Genomic DNA, 14,790 nt, shown 5'->3' on the forward strand with positions numbered 1-14,790 from the left:
GATTGTGCTGTGATCAGAGTGAAATCTTCTCAGGTCCAAGAGCAATCGGTACCCTTTTGTTTTTCATTTTGAAGTAATATTTACAGTGGGACTGAACTAAATTTTTCAAGATTTGATGTGAAACACATACATTCTAAGAGCATAAAAGTGCTCTTGAGTATATTGTTGGTCTTTGCACAACAGGGTTGAGTCTTCACGTGATGTGTGACAAAAGAAGAAAGTCATGTGGTGATGTTTTTCTGTACCTATGGTATCAAAGATGACACTTTTATTTAAAAATTCTAATTGGAATATGCCAACAGCAAAATGCAGGGTTCAAAGAGATACTGTTTATTATTAAATTTGGGGCAAGGAAGCGTTATTAGAATTTTGCTGTGACAGAATTTATAAATGTTTCTTCTGTTGTCATCTAGTGTGTGGTATGTAATGCATATGATCCTTGAGAAACTGCCTTGTGTGATGTAGACAACTGGTGCTGGTATAACTGTGAATAAAAATGAGAAAAATGACCTTTTTTATTACCCTGATGGGTTCCAGTTCAGGAACATATTTGTGCAAATTCGTGCTCACTGGAGCAAAGTGTTAGGAATGATGTGGTTTAAGGTTGCCTTTTTAAATAGTGAATGTTACTGTGGCTGCTTGCTATGTGGGAGTAGGCTGATCATTTTTCTTGAACTTCTTACTGCTTCATATATACATATATATAGATAATCACACTGTGCACATGAAAGTTAGTTCATAACTGCATGTTCTCATTTTGTAAGGTTTTTTTTGTTTCATTGGTTTTTTTAACAAGGAATTCAAACTTCTTTAAATGAATTTTTCAAAGTGTCTTCTAAATATTAGCTTCTATGGGGTATGGTTGCTTGATTGGTTTTTGGGTAAAAAAATTAAACTTAATTCCTGAGGGGAAAAATTCTGTACAAGTAATGCATTGCTACACTTTCTTGAAGGAGAAAAATCTTTTTTTGCAGAAAACTTTCTAAAAAATGGAATCCTAATATTTCATACTTAAGCACTTTGCCCTCAGTAGCAGACCACTTAAGTGCTAGTACTGAGGGCAGGCCAGGGAAAATAGCCAAACTGTTCTAGGGTGAACAAGTTCAGAAATGGTAAGTCTTCTGCTTGACAGGTGTACCTTGATACACAGGCTGCAAGGCTACAGTGCCTTCTGTGCTTCACAGCAAATAATATTCCAAATGAGAGAATTCTTTGTACCACTCTCTTTGATTTCTAGTGAAAGAATTCCACATAGCAATCCCTGATGTAAGCCTTTTGATGTTTCAGATTAATTTGGTTGCACTATTTCTTGTGTTCAGAATAGGGCACAAATTAAGGGATTCCCCACCTTTTCTTTTCCAATGGAATTTAATGTCTTTGGAATGGAGTTAAATTGCTGTGAATGAACTAAACACAGATCAGCATGAAATGCAGTGATGTTTTTGTCTTAAATTTTTGTTTAGCTCTGTTGGAAGAGAAGGATTTCACTCTGTTGAATCTGTTGTTAGCCAGCAGATGAGTCTTAGTATTGGTGATGATAGCACTGGGAGTTGGTCCAATCTAAGTTTTGAAGATGAACATCCTGATGAGAGCAGCAGTTTTCTTCACCTAAGTGACAGGTAATTATAAAGATGTTAGTATAGTTAAACAGTTGCCTTGACATCAAATGACTTGTCATCAAGTGATATTTCTCCTGGGGTTTGGGGGAGAAGAGACTATTTTTGTCTTCAACACACAATGACTTTTTTATTAAAAATGGCTCTAATATCATGATTTTGTTTTCTTACAAAATGTTGTTGGCCATGAATGTTCATAGTCTGTAAAATATATGGAGAGTGCATTGTCACTGATGCCAGGGAATCACATCAAGTAAAACTGTACATATAAAATTTAAGTATTAGCAAAAGATGGAAGCATTTTAAAAACAACCACCCTGTGTAAAACACAGCTTGAGGATAGTTTATAAGTTGTGCTCTAAAATATTAAAACTTAGTCCTTGAGAAAATGTTTTCTATAAATTCATTTATTTTTGAAAAAAAAGTAATAGCTTAATTTGCATGATGAGCTTTTACAGCTATTTTTGTATTTTTTGGGACTGGAATTTATAAGCTGCTCTAAGTGACATAGGTGGAGTATTTATATACTGCCAACCATAGAATTGTAGGTGTCTAATACTGGAACTTACTTGTTCAGGTTAGTAACTTTTTCTACAGAGCTTCTCAGTGTACTGTTCCTGGCTGATTGATAGCTAACAAAGATTAGAATGGCAGTTCTAAAATTTGCAATGTCTCTGCCTGTTTCCAGGGAGAATCATACTGAGAGCTGTGGCCCCAGCTTCTATAGAAGGAATATATGAGGAACAAATAAGCTTAGTTTTTTGTGATTGATATAAAAAAGTTCAGCATTTCTGTTGAAGAACAGCAGAAATGGGAGAGAGATTTTTTTTCTTTAGTTAGTACTTCCATCATTGCTGAGATTAAAGAAAGTATGGGAGACATGCTTGCTTATGTAATATCCAGCTAGGCTATTTGGTACCAATGTGAAATTACTCAGTTAAATGTTTGCAGTATTTTTCCTGTTTTGCTTAACAAAATAATTTAATCAAAGCACTACTACAGTTTATCACTCATGCACCTTAATAATTTTGTAAAAGAATGCATTAACTCAGAGTTATTTTAGTAAAACATCATCTCTTGTGAAAATGATGATGAAAATGTGATTATAAGGGAGAATATTCACTATGTTGGCAGTTACACAGTAAAATATAGATTAGTTGATAAAGGGAAAAAGTATAACAAAAATTCTGGACCAGTAGTGCCTGTGTTGTATTTGTGATTTATCATTCCCAAAACAGATGTAAATGAAAAGAAGGTAATTTTTATAACTTGGAAGAAAATCTGTGGCTCATTAGAGGAGGAATCACCTGAGTTAACACATTACTCATAGAAGGGGAGGCATAATTTGGATTGTAAGGTGTTGATGGAGGAAACAGGCATGTGCAAATTGATCAGCTGGTTTTACAGAACTAATTGTGGCTTGGTAACAGCACATGTGTTCCTCTGTGTTGCTGAGCTTTATCAGGTGGAAGCAAGAATCTGGGGTTGTTGCCTTTTGTAAAAAAAGATAGCTGGGGGAGATCTGTAACAAGCACAGATTCAGTGATAATACCCTGCTGTGGTTTAACGCCAGCTGGCAGCTAAGCCCCCCCCAGCCAGTCAGTGACTCCTGCCAAGGTGGGATGGGGGTGAGAATTGGAAGAGTGTAGGTGAGAACACTCGTGGGTTGAGATAAAGACAGTTTAACAGGTAAAGCAAAAGCCAAACACAAGCAAAGCAAAACAAGAAATTAATTCACTGCATCCTGCGGGCAGCTCCATTAAGATGAAAAGTATTTAAAGAACTTGCTAGTTAGTTATGCAGGGAAGTGTTTGTGTCTTCTGCCTTTCATGCCTAAATCTGGTGACTTAAATTTAGAATTAAAAAGTTCTTAAGCTTTCTCTCCAGTTGATTTGTAGGTACAAGCATAGGCATAGACATAGGCTTTTCATCCAGCATCCAGGTTGGGTTATAACTCAGAGCAGAAGCCTCTTGCTTTTCTTGTTACTCTTCTGCTGGCTCTTGTTGAAGAGCTGCATGAACCATTACCAGAGGCATTATAATGCCTTTGTCTGTTTATTGCTTGTTTTGTGGTTACAGGAGTTTATTTTAAAGACTGCTAATTTGGCTGTTAATTAGGAGAAGGTCTCATCCCTTTCTCATACCTCATTGTAATCATATGGTTCAATATATATGATTATTTCAGACCAAGACTGACCTCTGTAAAGTGCATTGTCTCTTACCTAATCAGAACAGTAGTGTGCAGAGGTTACTCTGTTAGATTACAAATTCTTGATCCTTTAGTCTGCAGACCAGCACAGCTTTTACTTCTATTTTTGTTTTGCATTTGTAACTTCCAGTGAAAGAGGCATTGTGAGTGTAAAGTATTGATACCAATAGGCTGTATTAGTTTTTTTATACCTGTAATTTAATGATGTAAAGCCAAATTTAGTATTTCATATAAAGTGTGATAGTTTCGCACAGTAGCTTGAGAAATGTTTTTTAGACCAGGTTTGCATTCTTCTGCAAATTGGTTTCTTCAGAAGCTTCTGCTCTTTAGTTTTCTTTTTTCTTGTTAGCATAACAAGAGAACTCTTTGAATTTTCTTTGGACATGTAGTCTAAATAAGCAATAATGTACTGAATAAGGCAGCTTCAACTTAAACTTTTTTCAGGTTGAGTGTGTTTATATTGTAGACTTGCTAACCTGCTGTTCGCTGTTTGGAAATTGGGATCCAAGCAGCCATGCTGGAGAGCAAGAGACGCTGATAGGTTATAATGTTACTGGCAAACACTTGAAAGAGATCAGTGTCTGTCTCTATAGAAATTTTTACTTCCCCCATTCTGCTGTTTGCCATGAGTGGAAGTGACCTTCAACAGTCACATGAAACTTAGGTGGAGAAAGCATCTTCCTGCAGCAGTTCTTTGCAGTTACTCCACAGCTTCTCATGCCATCTCTAGTAGGCAGTCTGCTTTCTTGAGGAATGCAGGATATTTGGAAATCCTGTTCTTGGAAGGCTTCCAGACATCCTCTGGGGGTGGTATGAAGTTGGGGAATGAGATTTAATCATATGAGTTGCTCAGTGTTGTACATATTGACAGGCTTAACAAACTGTACTATTTATAATGACTGAAATTAACGAGTCTAAGAACATGCTCAGTTTTTTCAGTTTTTTGCATTGGGTTGAATGTAGTCATAGAATAAGTGCAGTATTTTTGTGAACTGTGAGCGAAGTAATCTCTTCAGTATCGTTTTCATAGATTTAAAAACCTCCTTTTTTTAAAAGATCAACTTGCAGAACAATATTAAAAATTTTAAAAAAATTCTTTACTCTAGGAATTCCTTCTCATCAGGTTGTTGGAGATCATTACTGGGTTTTTGGAGTGAGATGGAAGGATTTTGTGTATGTGAAGTTGTCTTCACAATGCATAATTTTATTAACTGTTAGCTGCTCCTTAAGCAAATAATACAGATGTAATCTATTTTCTTATGAGTAATCCTTTTGAAATTGTTAGCTTTTAGAAATAACAAGCGATGTGCTTAGACCTGAGGACAGAATTCCTGCTAGCACTGATCTGAAAAATTAATGACTACAAATTAATACTTCCACCAGTGTACTGAAACCTGCTAGTTTTGCATTATTGTGCACATTGCTGCTCTGGATAGCAGTCATGTTTGCTCCAGTAAACCTAGAAAGTTTCAGTGCTCTTGCGTTAAATGTCTTGACAAAAGAGTTGTAAGGAAAATGAAAGTTCTAGTTTGAGCTATTGTTCTTTTCTAGTTCAGCTGTCTTCTCTTCTTCTCCTGGCAGTAATGGTAACAGCAGTAGCTGGAGCAGTCTTGGTTTAGAAGGGGATATGTATGAGGAGAATTTATCCTTTCCAACATCAGACAGGTTGGTTGAGTTGAGAAATATAAACCAGATGGGTTCCTCATAATTAATGCATGAAATCATCCTTTTTGAAAATAAAAATACAGTACATTTTTTATGCTGATACATTATTCACACTCTTCTCACTTAATCACAATATGATTTTTTCATTAATTATTCCACCCTTAATGATTAAATTTTTCTGTGCTAAAACTGATTAATGTATTTTGCTTGCAAAAGGGTCCCTTTTTTGCATGTTCTTGCCTGCAGTTTTATAAGTGTTTAGATTTACCTTTTTTTTTCACGCAGACTAGAGCTTGCTTCCTACAGGATTTCTGGGGTTTTTTTCCCTTTAGCTTGTGTAAACTTTCAGAATTGCATAGTAATTGGTTTTTATAGACCACTTAGGCTTACCTATTGCTATGCATATCTGTGACATAAGGTGGCTGAACCTTTTCACATATGAAGCAAAACTATTAAAATCAATAAGTATCACCTTTAACACGTTTCTCATTTCTCTCTTCTCTCTTCTTTTCCTAAGAGAAAATCTTGTGATGTTGATGATAAGTCTGTTTACAACATGAAATGGTGTGAGAAGCAAAGCTGCTTTTCGTGATCACTCCTTAATTCTCTTATGATTTTGTTGTTGTTTAACCTTCATTACAGTCTTAGAATTTACTACATTTACCGCATATATTGGATTGTATTCATATTTTTGTTTTCTTAATTAAAATACAGTGATGGAACAGAAGATAAAGATGAGGATTCCAAGGATGCTGTAGAAGGTAACGTCGGTTCCTGCATATGCTACTGTTCTTGTCCTGTGCACTGTACATTAATTTTTTGTTAGTTCTTTGCCTTTGTAGTCTGCAAAACAAGCTGATGACTCTATTATCCCTATTCATCATACTGGATGTCAGTCAAGCGTCAGAATGTTCAATTAATGCCCTACGTAATCTTCTTAATACACTGAAATTTGCAGCCTTTGGGAAGTGCTAGTTACTTACTGATGCTTACATAAATTTAATAACATAAGGTAGGGAACTTTGATTAGCTTGTTGAAAGTGTGAATTTGTATGCAGAGCTTAACTGCTAAGAAAAATATTTGTTAAGGAGGCATGGCAATGCATCTGCATGGCTGCCTTCAAAATGCTGAAGAAGTTACTCAAACTGTTGGGAGAGAGTAATGAAAAACAATAAAAACCTTTGATTTGATGCATTTGCTATTTTCTCTTTTTTCTTAGTGAAGTATAACATAAGGTCTATCCAGAATCTTGTTACAACTTTGTGGTTTGTTAGAAGATCTCTGTGGTCTGGTTCCAGTGTGATTGATGCACCAAAGTTTGTTAACTGAAATGAAAACAGCCAATACACAGTGTGTGAAGATGGTTTTAAGATGAGCTGATGTTGTAACAGAGCTCTTCTTTGTGTTGGGTGTGTTCTGAAGATAAAATAAGCATTTCCAGGAACCTCTGCTACTTCCTTACAGAGGATATTCTGCCTTGTTGCACATCTTCAAGTAGTCTGAGTGTAAGCAGAAAGATGTGTGGGGTTTTGGTTGGTTTGACGTTTTTTTCTCTCTTTTTAAATTCCTGGAAAATGTATATAAGTGACCAACATCTCTTAATTGTATTAAATCAGATGTGACTCTAAGGATATAAGAAAATAAAGCTATATTAGCTTTTCTAAGCTAACTGTGCCTTGGTCACCAAAGAGTTTGAATCAAAGCCTTATTATCAAATGTACATCTATTTTATAATACTAAAACATGTACCAAAATTTCACAGCAATGTTACCACAATGCTTTCCACTCACTGTCAAAATTTTTTAAAAAATTGTTCTTTCTCGTATAATGAAGTTAAATTTTGGGGCTCCTAGACAAATAATCTGTTATCCACTGAAAGCACTGTTTGACAGTTCTGCTAGTTAATTTTCTCTTGCTTTTACTTCTGGAGGAATCTGTTTCAACTTGCTTGACTTTGCCACTTGGGAATGAATACCTTTATATACCTCAGTTTTCATAACCTTAGTTGGAAGAGTATTGAGATTGATCTAAACTCAACATGGGTATATGTTTTTGTTTCTAATATATTCCATTTCTAGAGTTTCTAGAGTCAAGTTCAGTAGTCTGGAAGCAGTGACTCCAGCTTGGAGAGCACTACATACGTGCCGAGTTGTTTCTGGGATTGTGGCAAAGGATCTGTGTGAAGCTCAGCTTGGGAACAGAAGTTGACAATACTGTAGTTCCTACATGTTATTAACACAACTACTCTTCCAATGCTGTACAAATTTTTGGAATTTATGCTGTAAAAGAAATGTTGGAAAACTGGGTATGCCTTCATAAAACCAGCGGTATATTTTGGAAAAGTTCAAGAAGCAGTCTGATCAGTGCAGGAAAGCATTCAGAAATACAGACTTCTTAAAATGAGTTAGATGAAGGCATAGCAAAAAATAGCAGCTGGAAATGGAAGGGGCTGATGGACCCAGCAATGAAAGTCTATGCTAAATTTCTTGTCATTTGGAATATACATTGTAGTTTAGGTGTCTTTTATTATGTAGCTATGTTTGCACATGGTTGTAAATGGGATAAGCAATACTTCCTAATGGGAAAGTTCTGAAATACTTGAGACCAATCTAATTTTTTCCTTTCATATTATCTGTGTACACTAAATTGAGGGTTTTTGTTAGATAATACAGTCTATAAACAGTGAATTACAGAGATTATTTGAAACAATTTGAAGTTATAGATTTGCTTATTTTATATTTAATGTTAGGTTTGGAGCAAGTGCGGAAGACTTTATCAATAATGAATATTGATCTGGAACCAAATCTAGTGGACCCGCAGCTCAGAGCAGCACTCCAATGGCTGGCAGCTTCTGAAACAGAAGTGTCTGACCTTCACTTCTGCGACACCGCTGCAAGGGAATTCGTCTTTGTAAGTACTCGGGCCTGATGGGTGGTGGGAAAGGGGAAGGATTTCCTTGACTTCCATTTCCTGTGATTCACCAACTGCTGTTACTTCATTTGCTGTTCACTGCTGAGGAAAATCATTATTTAAATCCTGAGAAGTCAAAGTGGAACAGTGTGTTTTGCCTCTGTATATACCGTACATAAACCAGTATTCATCAAAGCTGATTTTTTCACTTCTCCACTTACAAGTGTTTTACTCCAAAAAAGGATGCAATTACATCATTCCTGTTTGGTGAAAATTATATTTTTCAAGCATTTTTTACTTAGTATTTAATTGTTTATAAATTGAATCTTTACGAGAACTTGGTCATGCAAATGTTTTTCTAACTTAATATGTTCTGCTTAGGGTTGTTTTTTCTTTTGGGTTTGTGGGGTGTTTTTGTTTGTTTATGTTTTGTTGGGTTTTTTTTTCATAGCAAAGATGTATTTTCTTGTGAGAAAGAAGTTTAGTTTTGAAGTAAATATTATGTCTTTATTCTGTAAGCTACTAAAACCAAAACTACTAAAAAGAACTCTCAATAAGATTGTTTTATTCTTAGGTGCCTTTACTTTCATTTTATTAATCAAACTTTCAAAGAGCTGGGTATTAGCAATTTGTGTGTGTTTGGAAAGGCTCAGTATTTTGGTATGCATGCTGTCCTGACTATTTCCATCAGAAACACATGAGAGAAACGTATTATTCCAGTAAAATCATAAAACTTATTCTTTCATGGCTGCACACCAAACTACACATGATAATCTGGATTTTCTTATATTAAACCTATATTTTTTAATCAACCAAGAAATTACTTTAATTACCTTGTTATGGAAAGGCTAACTTAATAGATATATAGGTATTGTCTCTAATGATGAGGTTCATAGGAATAATAATTATAAAATATTTGTATTTTGTGACCTGATAATGTGAAAAAATGTTAACGTTATGCCATTAATAGCATTTTAACAATTAAGATCTTGGTAAAAATGACTTAATGTACTTACCAGTATATTAAGGAAGAAAAAGCTTGCTCTCAGTTCTGAAATTTAATATTGACTCTTCAGCTTGGGTCTTTCTAAAGGTTATATCATCATGTCAGGAGAAAAGTGGAGTTACTGGGAGGTAAAGGTCAATATGACAAAACAGACTCCCAGAGCTGGATGGATGTGTGCACTGATGGTGCTTAGTTACTGGCTGCTTGTGGTGGGAATGTGAAAGGTGCCTAGAGGCCAGTCCAGATCGTACCTGGTCTGCATTCTCCTAAGAGAGGCTCCTGCCTTCCTCACACACAGAGAGAATTATAATTTTGGAGTGTTTTTCTGCCTTTGTAACTGTATGGAATGTGTATTTGATTTTGAGAGTAGAAAGTTCTGCATTCTTATTTTAAATAACCCAGAAAGTTTGGAAACGTTGTTTTGGCATATAGAAATATATGCCCTATGCTCCTTTTCTGGAGATTGGTATGTTTGACTGAGGATTATTTCAAGAATATATTTGGCTGTACATTAGTTCTGACAGAGTGGACTTTGTGCTTCTGTAAACTGGAAGGCAGTTTGAGAATACTTTTCTCCGTTTCTGTGCTATTTGAAATTATTTGGTTTAGTCCTTATATTAATATGTTTCTTCGTTGCTACCGTTTGTAAGTGCCTTAACACTTAAGAAGAAAAGATATCACTTTTTCTGTTCTCACATGCTTGGCTGAGCATTCTCTGGAGGTTTTTGAAGGTTTTTTTCAATGAGTTTGGGTTAGGGATAACAGTCATTCTGACCTCATGAAATTTTTTGCCGTCTCTTGAAGATCTGTTCATCTGTTTCAAGCTTGTTGCAAATACTCGGTTAGAACAGTGGTAGGACCCTCAAGTGTTAATAATAATATATTTTCTGTGTACCCAAGACGTGTATCTAACAATATAATATGAAAGACACAAAAGAGATGGCAGGCACCTCTTTTTAAAATTTTTCCACGATTCCCTTATTCTTTGGCCAGCTCTGAGCAAAGAGCTGTGGTGCTGAGATTTGAGCCAATGTTCCAGGACACACAGGAAAGATATTGTTAGCTGGCTGTGTATCTGACCACGACTCCAGCTACCTTAATAAGAGGACATACTGAGAAGAGCACTCTGGAAAATAGCAGTGCCTGTTATGTGTGCCCTCTTACAAGATGATAATATTTTTCTACTTGACACTTCAGTTATAAATTGATACTGAGTTGACACCTGAAGATCTTCCGGCAGGCAGTAGTCATGGGGTCCTGAAAATGATACAGTAGTTAATTGTTTCAGTTAGTTTTATAGATTATTTTTAGTTGTCCAGATGCAGTTATGTTAAAATAAATTGAAATTTTGTTTCCCTCCCCGGAGGCAGAGAATGATTACCTGTTTTTTATTCCATCCCACTTCCCAATAGGGATGTTCTCCGTTCCAGACGGAATTCGGTTGGAAGCAGTCGTTCCCGGCTCTTGCAGAGCCGATCGCGGCCCTGCAGAGGGCGCTGCAGCCCAGTAGGAGCCGCTCTATAAGCAGTGGGTGAGTCCTGGAAGGGAGCAAAGGCTTGTGTTAGCTGATCGCAGCAGGGTGATGAGCCGCCGATGTGATGTGGCTGCAGAAAAGGCAGAAGGGCTCCTAGCGTGTATCAGGCAGGATATTTATTACTTTCCGCAGCTGGGTATGAACTTTTACTTAACGGTGCTTGTTATGCTCAGCAAGGCAGAAAGACGTTAAATACCTATGTATAGAACAAAATACATTTGTTAGGAGGATAACAAGAATTCAGTAAATTAGAATAGATAGTTCTTGACTTCTGTGAGATGCCTGACAATGTGGATATGCAAGTGCCTGGATTAAAAAATCATATGTATTCAGTTTTTAATGAGACCTTACCTACTGTTTTAAGATTCCTGTTTTGAGTAAACTCTAAGATTTCACTTGTCTGGCAGGAAGAAACAGATTGGTCATTTAAAGAAATAGTGAGATTAAACATAAAATTAAAATTTAGGTGCCAATTCTGTAGTTTTACTGTGGTAGAAAACTTACTTAGACCGAAGTTTTATATTTTATTTGCTGAAGTAGGTATTTGGGCATTAGCCACACTTTCCTCTGGCAGAGGAAAGAAAAATGACCATTCTTTTATAAACCAACAAACATCATTTACAAAATTGTATGTTGTAGGCTATAAAACTACTTCCTGTGCTCTGCTTTAAAATTCACAGAAATAACTACAGTTTTCAGTCTCTTCTTATATAGAAAAGATGTCCTTAATTTCCACTGAGAAAAGTTTCCAGTGTTCAGAATAAATTATGCTCAGGATTCGAAAGGATTTTTTGCTTATTCAAGTTAATGTTTTTCTCAAGAAGTTAATTGTTTGATACATGTTTTTATGTCCATGTTCTTTCTGTCAGTCCTATCACCTGTCCTGTTGCAGTTGGAACATCAGCTAGGTAAAGAAACAGGGAAAGATTGTCTTCCTTTTAATTTTTTTTTAGAACTTTATATCGCAATCTGACAGGTCTCTCTGTAGAAACTATATGAATTTTTAATTTTGTATCTGTGAAAAACATTTCCCTGAACACTGTGTATTACTTTTTTTAAACTTAATGTATGGAATGTCTTGGTAGGGACTATAAAAAGGGTTAAAAATTTACAGCTCCAAAGAATAAGTAGGGTGTCTAAACTGTGTTTACAAAATTCAGCATCTACAGGTGTCCAGAAAGCTACAGAGAATACTTTGTTTGTGTGGGTATTTGTTTATTTATTTAAACTAAAAATTGTTAGGTTTTTACTCTTGGGCAAGCTGTCAAATTCATTCTTTCCTTAGGGTAGGCTTTCTTACACATATAGCTGAGCTTGATACATCAGCAATGGAAGATTTTTTCCTTTGGATCCTGGGGGAAATGTTTTCAACTACACTGATCTCTGCTCCTGAGTGGTAGTTTAACTTAATCATCACCTTTTCCTCCTCCCCAAGATGTTATAATTTCCCAACTCTGAAGAAACTGTTTTCATTGAGGGTAGTGTCTGTGCCACCCCAACCACACTATATGTTGTGAAAGGAAAATCCACATCCTTTTATTAAGACAGAGTTTTGTCTTTTTATACATGCATTATTGGCATGGGAGGGGTGGCAAATGTCTTCATCTTGTGTTCAGAATTTCCTGTTTTCTGCAGTCTTGATGAACCACAGTCCTCATACCTGTGGCACCACATAATTTGAAAGTGGTGCTCCCTCCAGAAGAAAATTTTGTGAAGACTGCCCTAAAGAAAAGCGCTCGATTCTTGCGGAAGTTTTTGTTTTTATAGATGTGGGAATAATGATTAACTCATTACAACTGATCTCTTATGACCTAATGTTTCAAGAATAACTTCTGTAACTTATTCAGGATGTCCAAGTCAAAATATTTTGTGTTCCCCTGTTTCCCCTTTAGCTTTCTAGAAGACTGAGAGAAAGAGATTGGAAAGTTGGAGATCTCTTACAAGCAGTGCTGAAATATTGTGAAATGATAGAGACGACATCGGATGGAGAGCAAGCTCTGAGTAAATCTCTGGTCAGTTGGCTTCTGGAAAATGTCTGAAAAATCCAAAGATGCAACACTCTTCGCTTCATTCCTCTTCTGAAAGGAGATAGAAGGAACATAGATGTGTAAAGTAAAATTCAACCAGTGAATGTTTAAGTAATAGTCAGCGTTAAAAGACTTTGAGGTGAAAGTCAAAATAGCTGTGCTGTGCTTTGTGATATGTGCACATGGTATGTTTATTCAGTCCATAATCGGTGTTGTCCACCCACGCATAAATTGTATTTACTGCTGTGTTCATACCACTGAGATATTTATGAACAACCCTTGTCTATGATCATAGTCCACAGGAGACAGTCTCAGACATGATATTCAGGATTCCCCTTGTGCCAGGATAACTCTTTCTCCCACTCCTACATGTGCTATATTCACAGCAGGACTAAGAGCACTGATTTCAGCAACAGTCTGCTCTGGAATACCTTGCTGCAGACAGTGGAAAAAATACTCATTTTGGCCAGGTGTTACGTGCCCAAGAGCAGCATTACCAGGAAGAAAATTGTGACCTGCCCAAGCAGCCCCTTAATGCAGTTTGGCTTCATAGCCACCTTTATCAGTTTTAAATTTATGTGTAGATGGGATAGTCTACACTGAAATTGCTGAGGTGCAAATGCATGAATTTGTTGACTCCTGTAGAGCTGGTAACTTCTGGTAGAAGGGCAGAGTGAGAAGTTGAGCATAATTTCGTATGTAATTCTTTAGCAAGGTTTCCTGAAGCTTGCCAGTCAGATTTAAATTGCTAAATTTTTTACTGAGGCTTTTTGTATGCAGATACTTCTGTGACACTAGTTCTGTGTCAAAGAATTTGTACATTAGTCTCTCACACAGATGTGTTAAAAGTAGAAGATAGAAATTTCTGAGGATTTTGGCTATCTTTTCAAATAGTTGTAATTCCTTTCCAAGAGCCACATATGAATTTTCTTTTTATGAATAAAGACAATGTTGTTACTCAGTGAGCATGGAAGTGTTTAGCAAAGAAAGCTAATAAAAATGTAAAAGGGAAATTTCTTGCAAATTGATTTTTCGTTTTTGTTAACTATCCTCACTGAATTTTTTTAAAGGCACTTTTAATTGAATATTTTTAGCAGTCTTGTCAGGTTTCTCACCAATGCTGCTGATTTGCCTTTCTGTCTGAAGGAAAATCTGAACCTTCACTTCTCCTGTGGTTTGGAAATGGTTTTTGGGATTTGTTTTTTTATATATCCTTTGAGAGAAAAAGGCACGTGCTGGTGATTACCAGGTTGCCACCTAAAACTTGGCAAATAATCGTAGAGCATTACTGATTTTGGATGAACAAAAAAATCTTAATAACTTTTTCACAGAAAAATATACTGTTGTTACGGTGCAAAGTTTTGTGATCCCAAACAAGGAGAGATATGGCCTCCAAATCTATTCCTGATTTTTAATGGCATATGTACAATTCTGATTGCCCCTACCCCATGAATTGCTATGAAGTGTCACACTGGTAAACTCAAGAGCACTGTTCTTGCAGTGTCTTTGTGTTTCAGGAAAGCATTCCACTGGCCTCTTTGCAGAGGCATGGTTGGTTTTAGTCCTCTTTTGTCTTCTGGATTTCTGCCTTGAATCTCACAAAGTTCACCTTTCTCACAGAGCCAAAGATTTTTCATATTTTTGTATATGCACATACATGTGTTCACACATGTGAATGGACACAGGTTTGTTTATCTGTGTGTGTATGAGATCTCACTGCTGTGAACTCCTGGTGCAAACTTCTACCACTAAATTAAAATTCTGTTATGCTCAGTTTATTTCCTCACTTCATATATCATTTCACTGATTGAAAAGTCAATGT

General features: G+C 36.1%; 1 protein-coding gene across 2 annotated transcripts in view; it reads left to right on the plus strand.

Moving 5' to 3' along the window:
* Nucleotides 1–13,424, plus strand: part of AKAP11 (A-kinase anchoring protein 11) — a 31,169-nt gene extending 17,745 nt beyond the window's left edge. Inside the window, exons 7-11 of one of the 2 annotated variants that reach the window (XM_005420745.3) lie at nucleotides 1,464–1,619; nucleotides 5,407–5,490; nucleotides 6,205–6,251; nucleotides 8,241–8,401; nucleotides 12,834–13,424. In XM_005420745.3, the coding sequence (XP_005420802.1) occupies nucleotides 1,464–1,619; nucleotides 5,407–5,490; nucleotides 6,205–6,251; nucleotides 8,241–8,401; nucleotides 12,834–12,980 (595 nt within the window). In that variant the 3' untranslated portion in view covers nucleotides 12,981–13,424. The remainder of the gene's footprint in view (nucleotides 1–1,463; nucleotides 1,620–5,406; nucleotides 5,491–6,204; nucleotides 6,252–8,240; nucleotides 8,402–12,833) is intronic. The other variant, XM_031056789.1, reaches the window with a different exon arrangement.
* The last annotated feature ends 1,366 nt before the right edge of the window (nucleotides 13,425–14,790 follow it).

Source organism: Geospiza fortis, unplaced genomic scaffold (genome assembly GCF_000277835.1).
Source record: "Geospiza fortis unplaced genomic scaffold, GeoFor_1.0 scaffold194, whole genome shotgun sequence".
Lineage (NCBI taxonomy): Eukaryota > Metazoa > Chordata > Aves > Passeriformes > Thraupidae > Geospiza > Geospiza fortis.